Source organism: Argiope bruennichi, chromosome 3 (assembly GCF_947563725.1).
Source record: "Argiope bruennichi chromosome 3, qqArgBrue1.1, whole genome shotgun sequence".
Classification (NCBI taxonomy): Eukaryota; Metazoa; Arthropoda; class Arachnida; order Araneae; family Araneidae; genus Argiope; species Argiope bruennichi.
Genome location: NC_079153.1, coordinates 95605724 through 95619070, shown reverse-complemented (window position 1 = coordinate 95619070; position 13347 = coordinate 95605724). Strand labels below are relative to the sequence as shown.

The following is a 13347-nucleotide window of genomic DNA, read 5'->3' as shown; positions in this document are numbered from 1 at the left end:
ATTAAAATGTCAAAAAAAAAAAAAAATAACAAACCGTGCTTTCAGATTTTAAAAATAAAAGTATGAAAAATGTCATAACATTTTTACTTTGAACCCTTTTTTAAACAAAATAAAAGCCGAAAGCATAATATTCTACACTTTAAGAATACAATTATTTTCAATATTCATTCTAAAGAAAGACTAATATATCTTTTGGTTCACAGATATCTTTATGATGTCAATGGCAATATGAACTCTATATGGAACGGCGACCGTCAAATTACCTTAAAATACGATGAAGGCGATCGCTTGATAAGCTACGATACGAACATGCCTTACATCATAGATTCCCGAGGCTTCATTATATCAAGAGGACCAGAGAAGTTCACTTTCAATGCTAAATCTCAGCTTCTGAATGCAATTCTGCCAGGGCATTATGATGTTACATATGTCTATGACGTTTTGGATAGACTGATAGCATGGAAGAATGGCGACACCAACGTCACACAATTCCTATACACCAATCCGAAGGACACAAAGCAAGTGACCCATGTTTATCTGAAAAGTTTGAAACTTACTTTATCGTTGTTTTACGATACTAATGGACATCTTATTTACGTGGAAGACTCTTCTGCTAATAAATATTTTGTTGCAAGTGATCATTTGGGCTCTCCAGTGGTTGTGTTCGATTCCAATGGGAAAGTAGTCAAGAAGATTGTCAGGTAAGCAATTAATATTAAAATAAGATAAGTTTCAAATAGTAAATTCCATTACATTGATGATGATGTGTCCGCGTTACCACAGAAAGGGGGTGTAGTAGCTTCTGAGGGTAAAGACCCCTGAGTACCCGAGGGCAGAAGTCTGACTTCTAGCTCATATGAAGATGACACACACACATTCGCTTGCACAACCCCTTTTTACAGGGGGGCACATTCACACACCTCACAGATAGAACACAGATGAAGAACAACCATGCCCGAACCGGGACTCGAACCCGGGACGCCCAGATTACGAGGAAGACGCGCTACCCCTATGCCAGGACGCCGGCCATTCCATTACATTAATTTTAATAATTACTTCGCTAAAATTTTTATTGATTTAAGATTCTTCACACTTTTACTGAACGTATTTATAACAGCTAATATATTTTCACCAATCATAACTTTACGCAAAGAAGGAAGAGCGGATTATTTGTTTTGGTAGCAAAAGCAATTAGTATCAGTTTCCCGAATCAAGCAAAAATGTAATTTTTTGTAATTATTGCTTTTGCAGGAATATATTAATATCTTTCATTTATTTCAAATGTTACTTACCATGGAAAGTAATATATTAGGTTGGCAGTACAGGGAAAAGTTATGTACAATCATCATTCCGCTCATTCAAATAGCTTTGAATGTGATGTCAATGAATTTGAATGTAATTAGATACATAAGAATAAAATTTAATTTTAAATTCAGTTATCAATATTATGCATTGAAATTCTATTCAAATGAACAGCGTCTAGTTTTTATGGAACTTATAAAATATTTGAAAGAGAAACGCGTATAAACTTTGAAACCCGTAGAAACGCATACTTTGCCATCAATAAAACTGTAGCATGTAACTTTTCATTATCTCACAAGTTAAATTTTCAGTAACTTTTAACTGGTGCTAAATTTTTCTCCACTTATCTTGATAAAAAAAAAATGTCATAATATATCATTGTTTAACTTATATACATTGATGGTTTGGATTCATAGATTTTTTTTTCATCTCAAATTTATTTATTTATTTATTATTATTATTTTGGTGGTGTGACTATTTTAAGCCAAATTTTTGCGCAGTGGCTTCTGAGGGTGAAGACCCCTGAGCACCCGAGGGCAGAAGTCTGACTTCTAGCTCAAATGAAGATAGCACACACACACTCGCTTGCACAACCCCTTTTTACAGGGGGGGGGGGTTCATTCACGCACCTCACAGAGAGAACACAAGGAAGAGAACAACCATGCCCGAACCAGGACTCGAACCCGGAACGCCTAGATCATGGGGAAGACGCGCTACCCCTAGGCCAGGACGCCGGCTCAAATTTCTTTTAAAGCTACCAATAAAGGATATTATTCATTCACTACATGCAAAATTAACTTAATAGATGACGTTTATATTTCATTAATCAAAGAAAAAATGTAAAAAAGAAATTATTTACGACATGATAACAAGACGAGTTCTGCAGAAACAAATAGGAAAAAGTGGTGTAAACATTAATCACAACTAAAGTGCTTTCTAGCAATATTAGATAGACCCTTCATAAGAATATTACTATTTTTCAACAGTTCACATGACATAGCTTCGGGCGGAGGGAATGCCGCCATTAAATATTTTCAATAAACAATTCAATAGTTTTCTTTTTTTTAATGGCTTTAAAACTCATTACTGTATGATGCTTGTTAGACATAGTTTTCCATGTTTTAATTGTTATTATTCTCCACAGGTCTCCTTTTGGTGAAACAATATCAGATTCTAATCCGGAATTCTTGCTATACATTGATTACTGGGGCGGAATACGGGATCCTTTCACAGGTCTCATATTCTTCGAAGGGAGAGCATACCAGCCTGAAGTGGCTTCGTGGCTTTCACCAAGATGGGAAGAGATTGCCAGGGTTCTTCATGCTCCCTACAATATTCATATGTACAGGTTTAAGAATAACGATCCTCTGAGTCCAGGCACAGTGGATGAAGATTTAATGATGGGTAAGTTCGAACCAGAATTATTGTCTAAGCAATAATTTTCCATGTTAAGTGATTTAAAGTTCAAGTACGGATTTCAAATACAAAAATATGATGTTCGGATACAAAATTTCAAAAACAAGCGGTGAAAATTAACTTAGAAGCAACAGGATTGGTCTTCTAGAAACTTTCTCGTAAGCTCTTTAATAAATGTACTTGTGCATTAGTAACCTCATATTATTGGCGAGTAACAATTACAAAACAGCCTAATAGCATTTGATATTTGGTTTAAAAAAATTTTGGCAGTTAATCGCTTAGATACAATTAATATACACATAGCAAAAAATCAAATATGTATTTTGGATACTTTTTCTTTCCGACTGATTAAAACCAAAATTCGACATAGAACTACAACTGTAGTTACAAAAAAAAAAAAAAAAAAATCAGATATAATATTTCATGTAATTAAGTCATTGCGTTTTTTGATGTATCGTGTTTACATACTCTTTAATGTACAGAACAAAAAAAAAAAAAGTCAACTCTTGACGAATTTGGCTCAAAATTTGATAAGGATTTACATCTTAGATGCACACGTATGTACCAAATTCTATTCATCTAGCTCCTTTCTTTTCGAAGTTATCTTGCTAACTTAAATTTGGACAGCTGAATGTATTTCGTCCAAATCTTGAGAAAAATCTACAAATATGGTGGAAGATCTACAGTATTCATCTGTATCTACAATATTCAACTACAATCTACAATATTCATCTGTCCAGCTCAAAGAATTTTTGAGTCATCCAGTTCACAGATAGATAATTGTAGAGATCTAAAATATGGAGATTCGTCAAAATCTCAAGTTTCAATTTTTCGACGATTAAAATATTTTCTCTTTGCATGTTTCACTTGCGAGAAAGTAAAAAGAAAAAAATCTTCCTATGTAGCGGTTGAATCACAAAAAACATTAAATAATCATGTTCATGAGCGTAGTGCTCACATTTGATGACCTCATTTTATTAAAATTAGTATTAAAATGAGTATTTTTAATAAAATGATATATTACTATGAAAAAGTTTTAAAATGAGTATTTTTAATAAAATGATATATTACTATGAAAAAGTTTTAAAATGAGTATTAATAATAAAATCTTTTTTATTAAAATAAATATTAAAAATAAAATCTATTATTTACTATGAAAAAGTTTTCAATTTTCATTTTTGTAAATGTGATTGTCATCTCAGAAGCTCCCCTCTCTCGCATATTTTTCCCCTTGCTAATTAATAAAGCTACAATTTAATCACTAACTTATGTAACCTTTTCAAGAATCGTTTAATTATCATCATTTTTCCATCCATTATCGATAAAGACAAAATATTTAAGATTATTATAGGCTAAAAGAAAATGCTAAATTGTAAAAACGTACATACCAATAAACTGTCTTTGCTATTATTTTGTGTAAATAATTCACTGAGCATTTAATTTCAACCCACTACAAAAGACTACTTTTTTTTCTTCGGGAGAGCGGGGTGGAGGAGTTGCGCATAAGTTTTGCACAAGCCAATTGGTATCAATTATTTTCATATCTGAATTTTTGTTCTGATGTATTAAATGAAACAATTTACAACATGTAGCATAAAATAAGCATAAGAAACAACTACGCAATAACTAGCTAGAAAAAAAGTAAATCTAAAAACATAGTAATAAAACACATTTGCGTAAAAATGAACCTAACTGCGAATACGTCTCAAGAAGGGACTGATGAAAGTAACAAATAAAATTTCTCAGCAATTAATTATTTTCAAAAATAATGGAAGCGCAAACTACTAGATTCAACCTGGCCCAAATCTAATTTTGGTCTTGATTTGAATTGTCTTTTGTATCATCTTTTCCCAGTCTACTTTCAACAAACTGATTATTTTTATTTGTCGAAAATAACTCAAATTCCCAACAATAATAATGGCCAATACTAACATTTTTGGACTAATAGCAATAACTTCCTTTCACTCGCTGGAAATCTAATTTTGGTTTTGATGTGAATCTTGTTCCAGGTCTACCAAAATGGCTGTCCTCTTTCGGTTACAACATGGACTACTATCTGAACAGCCCATTCTCCCGCCGCAACGCCCTGCCCAGCCGAGTAGCCATGAGACAGAGCCTTCCGGTCATTTCTGGACTAAGCTGCGCAGCGGAAGTCGTTACGAAGCACTTTGCTGGGCTCAGTGCCGCTCCCTTGTCCACTGCCAAGTGAGTTCTTTTCGAGATGCCACATTAATCTTATATCCTCTCTTCCCGTTGTCGACATTTCCGGGTCGCCATTTTTTATCTCTTCTTCCCCGAGATTTCGTTGCACTCAATAATTCAAGACGTGAGCGCCCGCGCTAACTTTTATATTCTATTTATAGAACAACAACGGTTTACTTTGCTTGAAACAAAACTCAAGAGGTTTTCTTGAGAAGATTCAACATTGACTTCGGTGTATTTATGGCAGTTATTGTGGTTGTTTTAAATTTACAGACTGAATCTATAAACTTATGGTAGCATTGACAAATGAAATGGTTAAAAGCGAAAAAGAATAACTGTTTCACAGCTAGAAGACTATTAAAATTAAATAAACTCATGCATAAAAAGATTATTTATTATGCATATTGCCATTCAAGTTGGCAGTATCTTAAACTATTTCGTTTATTGATTTAAAGTCGTCTTGTTCAGAAAAAAATAATAAAAAGGCTTACAATACTGTAATTGCAATTAAAATGAAATTTTATAAACTCTTAAAAATCAGGAAAATTACATTCAATAATAACGTCGCAGAAAAAAAAATCGATCTGAAAATAATTTATTTTAAAAAGTAAAGTAAAGAGAAAGCAAAAACTCTCTCCATATGGCTCTTAACGTAGATATCATAATTAAATATATTTAAGGAATTAAATTATTAGGAAGTTTCTGAAACTTTCTAAAATAGATATTTACACAACGGTACTATTGAATCTTTAATAGCTTAAATTATTTTCAAAATAAATAAGCAGAAAGCATCGATAAATGTGCAACTAATTTCACAGCTTCAAAGTAGGTGGAGGGTTGTTTTTTTATGTGACATTATTTTTTCCTTACTAGAACAGCATTCTGTCGTTTAGGAGTGTAAGTGTAGAGACATATTTTGATCTTTAGATCATGAAGTTAGGTTCTTGAATTCCAGAATGATAGAATTGAGTGTTGATAGAAACATATTCTGAAAACAGACCCCTAACTGTTTTACGCACTTTTTTCTTATTGTCACTTCAGATTCGAGACCCGATTTCACCGAAGAACCGTCGTGTAAGGGGGTCTGTTGCACGTTAAATCCGTCATGCCAAACGTCCTCCCGCTGATGTAGTGTGGCGTAGAGAGGGGGGTGCCAGCTCAGGTGTCGTCCTCGTCATCTGACCGCGGTTCAAAATGACCAGGTCCGTCCCAAAATAGCCCTAGTGTTGCTTTACAACGGGACGTTAATATAACTAAACTAAAACTTATTGTCACTAGTGTCTTCAGTTGGATTCTCGTCTACTTGACAAAAAGGATTGTAGTAAGGTTTCAGTCGTAATTCGTTAATTCCATTATTTGTTTTCCATCTGGTAGCCAAGAATTTTCAGCTTCGTACGTTACAACTGAAAGTTTCCATATACTTTTAATGAATCCAAATTATTTCATTATAAACCCGTACAAAATCACTTGAGCATAAAACATTTGCATCATGGTTCACTCTACCTTTCTCCTATAGAGCATTTTTGCAAAGATGAGCAATTTGCCAAGCTTCAACTGCTCAGCAAAGAAGATGGCAAGTATAGTCTATTTCACATTCTAGCTCAGATGGAAGCATTATATTCAGCATATTTTCCTTTTCGTATCCAAAAGGAAGATAAAATGGTACATTGAACCATTAGGTCATTCCCTTTCGCATTTTTACTAGATAGTGTCAACTACTCTTCTTATTATAATTTATACGTTTATTAATTTGCTGAAATTCCTCCATGGTTGATAATGTTTATATATCTTCCAGTAGTTACTCGAAACAAGCAGGCAATTATAGCTTGTGATATATTTTTTTTAAATCCTAACTTAGAATCATATTAGAACTACGTTGTTGCAACCCTATAAATTCAAGTAGCTGGTTTCCAATCACCGTTCTCATTGTGCAGACCCCTATTAAATTAAAAAATTTACTATCTGCTATTTTCAGAATTAAGCTTGGCTTAACTACTGGCTAAGCCTTCCCATGTACGCTCCAACGAAATTCCTCCGAAGTAATTGAGTATGAAGCGTCAATCAATCAATTAATTACCTAATGTTAATCATACATTGTTACTGTCATTTTGTTTTCCACCAATTTGGTGACTACCAATATCAGAAGATTTTCATCTTCACCAACCTTACTTTCATTGAAGGATACTTTACTTACTTTTCCCATATTTCTCTAAACTAGCGACTTGAGCATCTATATGACAAACGCAATCTTTTTTGAGAAAAGGAAAAAAAAAAAAAAAAAAAAAAAAAACTTCGCTCTTGATATTTCGAAACGGGCGACTTGAGCTACCATTTTCTTCGATGTCGGCTTCAAACTGTCACTGTTAATCTTGGAAATGTAGGCTACTTTCTTGGAAAAGCCGATAAACATTGGTTGATCACAGTGAAAGCAAACCGGCAAGCAAACTTTAGTCCTCCATATGTCGGTCTTGCATCTAGATAGTTCTAGACTATTAACGAATAAAGGCACAACTTGGCGAAATCAGAACGGTAGGTTTACTCGTTATTTAGGGACCCAACAGAGAAGGAAATTGAATTCGAGTTTAGAAAATATGCCGCTTCTCATACTTGTATTCTCATAATATCATACGTGTATCTCAATGCGACCCCCCCCCACTCCCAAATTCCGGGTAGTCAAAATATGAGGGATTTTTAAAAATTTCGATGTGCTTTTTTAAAAATTACACTTAAGCAAAAAAAGAAAAGCAGTAACAATATAACATCGAAAATAATACATTCTTTCTCTCCGAAGTTTCCTTTTAGCTTAATCTCTATAAATTAGTGCTTTTCAGTCAAAAAAATATAAATCAATTCCTTCATTCTTAACAGTTTTATTCAATAACAGCTGTTTTATAATGTGAAAGAAAGGTCCAGAATTATACTTTTAAATTGCTGAATATCAATTAATGTTACTGCAATTAAGTTAGATTTATGGTTTAAGGACCAATAAACCTAAATGAACTATTACAGACGATATTGTCTAAGAACTCAATGGTTGGAACCCTTTCAGGACCAGATAATATAGTTTAAAAGTAGGTCATCTTTCCTTAATTATGGCGAAAATGTATAATTAATTATTTATTGTTTTTTATTGTTGTTCTTGTGCTCGTATTAGTTAAGAAGGAAAAATGTATTTAGATGCACAATAACTTCAGTTTGTATTTTTCACTTTCTATTGAACTTACAATTTCATAGCAGTTATTCAATAATTAACAAAGTAATATTTATTTATTTGTTACTTTTCTCATTAGCATAGTAACTGAGTTTACTAAAAATTAAGAAGAGAAGAATTCGGTTTGACAGTCCTTAATAAGTGTGTTTATATCATTAAAAAAACCTCTAAATCATATGAAAGGAAAGAAATAAAAAAAATTTACGAAAAAAATTCTGCTAAAATTCTACTAAGTATAAATTATAAAAGTAAAAATTATGTATAACTCCAAACGCAGGTTTTTTTTTTTTTTTTTTTTTTTTTAGTAATTTAATTTGCTTATTTAAGAAAAAATTTTACATTTTATGAAGTGTTTTGAAAATTAGTCAAAAATATAAACTCATAAAATAAAAAAAGAGAAATTTAAAATTAGCTGCCTTTGGATACTTACTGATTTGCCAGGAGTAATGCTTTCTAAATTTTTTAACAGATTCGAAAAGATAACTTTTTGAGCTTTAAGATGAAGCAAAAACCATTTTTATGTTGTAATCTTGGAAAGACGAGAAAATTTCACTTAATTTTTAGTTAATAAAAATTTTAATTAATTTTTTTCAAAAAAACAGCGCTCCGAGGTGCACATTCTTATCCTCCAAAGTATGTATGTACCAAATTTGTCAATTGATATGGCCTGTAATGCCGCCAACACACACATTCATCTTTATTATGAGTGGAGATTTCTTTGGATCTATCTTTTATTTTCTTATTCTTTCAGCAATATTCAAGTCGGAAATAAAACACTTTACCTTCTAAATATTACATTATTGTTATTATGCAATAAATTTTATGTCACATTAAATGAAAGGTTTTGTTTGAAATTTGCTTTATTTCTATCGGTTGTACTAATTATTAAAAAATGTTTCATATTTAAGTATATAAAATTAGGTCAAAACCTTTACAAAAAGTTAATGTGATTTTACGATTTCAAAACCAAAAAGAAACATGTAACAAATTTCCTTCTTTTACAAAGTATAAATTGACAAGATATAAAGTTCATAAATATTTATATAGATGTATTTCTTTTCCTGCACAAAGTTTAGATTTCAAAAAAAAAATGCAAATTTTAGCTTAGAATAACCATTAAAAGAACAATGTTATCTTATTTATTTGCTATTTTCCTAGGTCATTAATCAAAGGCAAAACATGTCGCACAATCTTTAGTGTCATTAGCATCCAATAGATAATTTTTTAGGCGCTATGTTTTTTTAGAAAATAAAGTTACATAGCATTGAAAGATAAAACTTATCAGAAAGAAGTGTAAAGTTTCATCAAAATGCTGCACATTTTTTACAAATACTAGGTGCTGTTTTTTAAAATTCTAATAATCCAAATAAAATAATATGTCTTAATGAAATAAAATTTCTTTCCTAAAAAGTTTAATATTTTAAAATTAAATCAAATATATTTTATACTAGAAAAAAAAAGAAAGAAATTAAATAATGCAATTTTTATTCCAAAACATAGTAGCAAGATTTTATTTTTGTTTGATTCGTCAACTTTTATTTTATTTTTTAAATTTATTCTTCATCATATTTCAATGATAATACGCCACAAAAAGTGTATTAACTTCATCGTCAAATAAAACAGTAATTAAAAGAAATGACCTTTTTGTTTTGTTGAAAAATATACTTTTACAGCGTCCTATTAAAATTAGAAAAAATGTAAGAAATAAAATTTGCATTACTGAAAGGTTAAGGCTCTAAAGGGGTACGAAAATGTTCTTATGCAGTAATACGTTTCCACGTTATAAGAATTAAAATTTCAATTAAATTTAATTTTTAAAAGTTTGATAAATGTAGGCCCAACTGAAACACTTTACCGCATGTCAACCAATTAGCATTACTACATTGAAAGTAACTTAGAGCATTCAGTTTCTAAAAAGGCATCATGAAAAATTTCTTGAAGAAGTAAATAACAAAATAATAATTCTCTATAAGATTATGTACAGCGTTCTCTAAATTCCGAAAATATAGCACAAAAATTGTCATTAAATATTCAATATTTATAGAATAATTTTTAACAATGAATTCTTCCTACGGCATGTGATTAATACAACAATAAATGATTTATAATGCTTACTAATAATAAATGTATTATAAGGGCAGACGATTGGATCTAGATTTATGAAATTTAAAACTGTTATTTTGGAAAATGGAAATGCACATCTCGGATCGATTTTTTTTTTTTTAATTTTAACTAGAATTTTAATTGAGATTTTGATATTTTTTTCCATGATAATATCGAAAAATATACCATAAAATTATCTCAATTTAACATGCCATTTTTCTTTTAAATTTAAGAAATTTTAAAACTTTTATTAATATTTTCCATTGCTGTAATAAAATATAGTTTTATGGTTTCTTCAAATTGTTTCATCATGGGAAATTTTATTTTTTTTAAAGCTCTAATCTAAAAAAAAAAAATTTAAAACAAGTTTCTTAGTTAAATTAAATACGTTTACTCCAAAGTACATTTTTACATTTAGAAAATATGAGAATCAGTAATATAATTTGAGTTTTCATTGAGTTCATATTTATTAATCTTATTTAGAAATAATAATAAAATTTAAAATAATTAACTGTTCAATATAAATAATTGAACAGTCACTTTCATATGATTAAATTGGCCGCCAAATGCGGCAGTACTTAATAAAATAACAACTATCACTTACGTAATGTTTTTCCAAGAATAAATAGCAAAATATATACAAATTTTAAAGATAAAATTTATATCACTATGTAAAACTTTTCTGCTGTAGTGGAAAATTATCGAAATAAGACGAGATTCTCCAAACTGGAAATGATATTGCAAAATGTTTTCCATATTATTATTATAAAACGTATGCTAATTTTCACAATACTTTTTAAAAATAGGTATCAATCCGAGTTGCAAGCGCAATTTGCAAACCTACCTTCAGTTTTGGGTGACGGTCTTCTCATGTCCACTAGCAGAGGTCGAGCTTACGTTCACGTCCTGAGTGACGCAAGCCCTATCTTACGTGACGTCATGACAGAAGTCCTAAATGACACGGCTTTCGTGGATGTTCGATTCTCCCTCAACGGGCAGGACTCCTTCTATCTGGTCCAACCAGACCAAAAGAGGGTTCAGGAAGACTGGGATCAGCTGCAGAGACTCGGCACCATGTTTAATGTCACGATGCATGCGGGAGATACGCATGTGGACCTGAGACTAAGAAGCCCGGCATTGCTGCTGAATATCAGATATGGAGGTATGGAATGCTTTATATCTCAGCGTATGTTAGGTGGAATTCAATTAGGCGTTATGAAATATTCGATTTCCTTTTTGCAATAAATAAGTAGATGAAAGTTTATCACTTGCTTAATAGTATTTTCACTTATTATGTCAATTTTCATTGTTAAAAATTATCCATTTTGAAGTTATTCTATTTTTTGTTGGGTTCATTTGAAAGATGAAATAAAATAATATCACTACCGTGCCATGTTTCATTCAAATAGTCATTTTCTAACTATGTCCCATATCATAAATAAACCATAATACTTATTATTAAAAAAAAATCGAAGAACTTACTTTTAATTTTGGATATCAAAAGAATAGTTTTCTTTATCACAAATGCGTACCAACCTTTACTTCAGCATTATGCTCAAGTTATAATAAAAGAAAATATTATTCTTAATGCTACAATAAATTATAAAAAAAATTCAAGTAATCTTTCGTTAACAATAAGAATAATTTATAATTAAGTATTTACAAATTTCAAACAAATAGGCAGATATGTATAATATTTTCAATAATTATTGCATAAATACAGTAATTTCTCTAGTATTTCATGTAATTATTTTAATAATAATTCAAATAATGAGATTTAATCTTATTAGGCAAAGCATGAACTGCGGAATCCAGGTATTATTTTCGTTTTCTCACAGACAATTTTTTCATATTGGCATTTTCACACATATTATTACATTCGCAGCTTCTATTACAAATTGATATAAATATTTCTTTTCAATATATAGATACAATTTCATAGTACATATCATTCTTATTTTAAACGCGTCCGAACACAGCAAGCCGACTATTCCATGAAGCAACCATCCCTTTTTGTTCTTAACCCTTTCTAGGGCCGTGGGAAGTATGCTTCCCACCAAATTTATCAATCTTTGTATGAAATAATGTAGTAGGTTGGCATAAGTTCTCACACATTTTTTTAGTAAGTCAGAAACTTAGATACTTCAGTTCTTTATCTCAGACAAAATGATGTGTCTTGATTTGTTACTTAATTATTAATTAACCAAATTAATTAATTAATCAAAATAAATTTATCTAATAAGCTAAATGAATCCCTTTCCTTTGAGAGATACAATGCCTTTATTGCAAAGTATGAGATTTAGGGGAGATCGCTTCGGCTGGTTTTAATTAGCTAATTAATAACTAAAACAGCAAGTCTCATCAGATTATTATAATTAACAAAACAGGTTTTAAAATGTAAAAGATGCGATTGTAATAAGAATGATTTTGCTACCTGAAAACTTGCAAATTATGAGAAATTTTAAGGGCTCCAATCTGAAAGACAAAATATCAGTATTTATTCCATTAAAAGTGCTTATTCGGAACTGATATGGAATCGTGCATTCCTTACAACTTTTCCCCTTTTCAAATTCAAGAAACTAGCCTGCAATTTATTAAATTTTAATATCGAATATCTAGATTTAAATCTTTTTATTCATGTAGTTAATATGTAGTGAAATATCTTTGATAAAATCAATAAATATTGTGAGAAGGAAGAAATGAAAAATGAAAATACAGCAAACACCTGTCAAAAGCTCTACTTTAAGGGGATGGAACTCTATTAGGCATTTTCGCAAATTATTCACTTGAGTTATAAATATATATATGTGTGTGTATTAAAATATAAATGCGCCAAATTTCCTTTAAAAAAACTTTTTAAAACGAAATATTATTTTTAAAAATCAAAAGATATATAATTTTTTTTAAATTATTTTTTCCTTATTCCCAATATAAATTTATTTGGAATAAAATTTTGTATGATTTTGTAATTTCTATAAAACGTTAATTTGTATGCACACTTATTGAATTTTCATAAGGATTTCATGTTTTTCGAAAAAATAAAATTTACTTTTAACTATCTAAAAAAACTCGAAATATAAAATGCATAACCCTGTTTTCTCTTAATGTTTAAC

At 30.4% G+C, this 13347-nt stretch overlaps 1 protein-coding gene across 1 annotated transcript in view; it reads left to right on the top strand.

Annotated features, from left to right (window-relative positions):
* The window catches only part of LOC129963438 (teneurin-m-like), a 618667-nt gene that overhangs the window by 600415 nt on the left and 4905 nt on the right, over positions 1–13347 (top strand). Inside the window, exons 30-33 of the mRNA XM_056077801.1 lie at positions 204–701; positions 2447–2706; positions 4728–4923; positions 11041–11396. Coding sequence (XP_055933776.1) covers positions 204–701; positions 2447–2706; positions 4728–4923; positions 11041–11396 — 1310 coding nt within the window. The remainder of the gene's footprint in view (positions 1–203; positions 702–2446; positions 2707–4727; positions 4924–11040; positions 11397–13347) is intronic.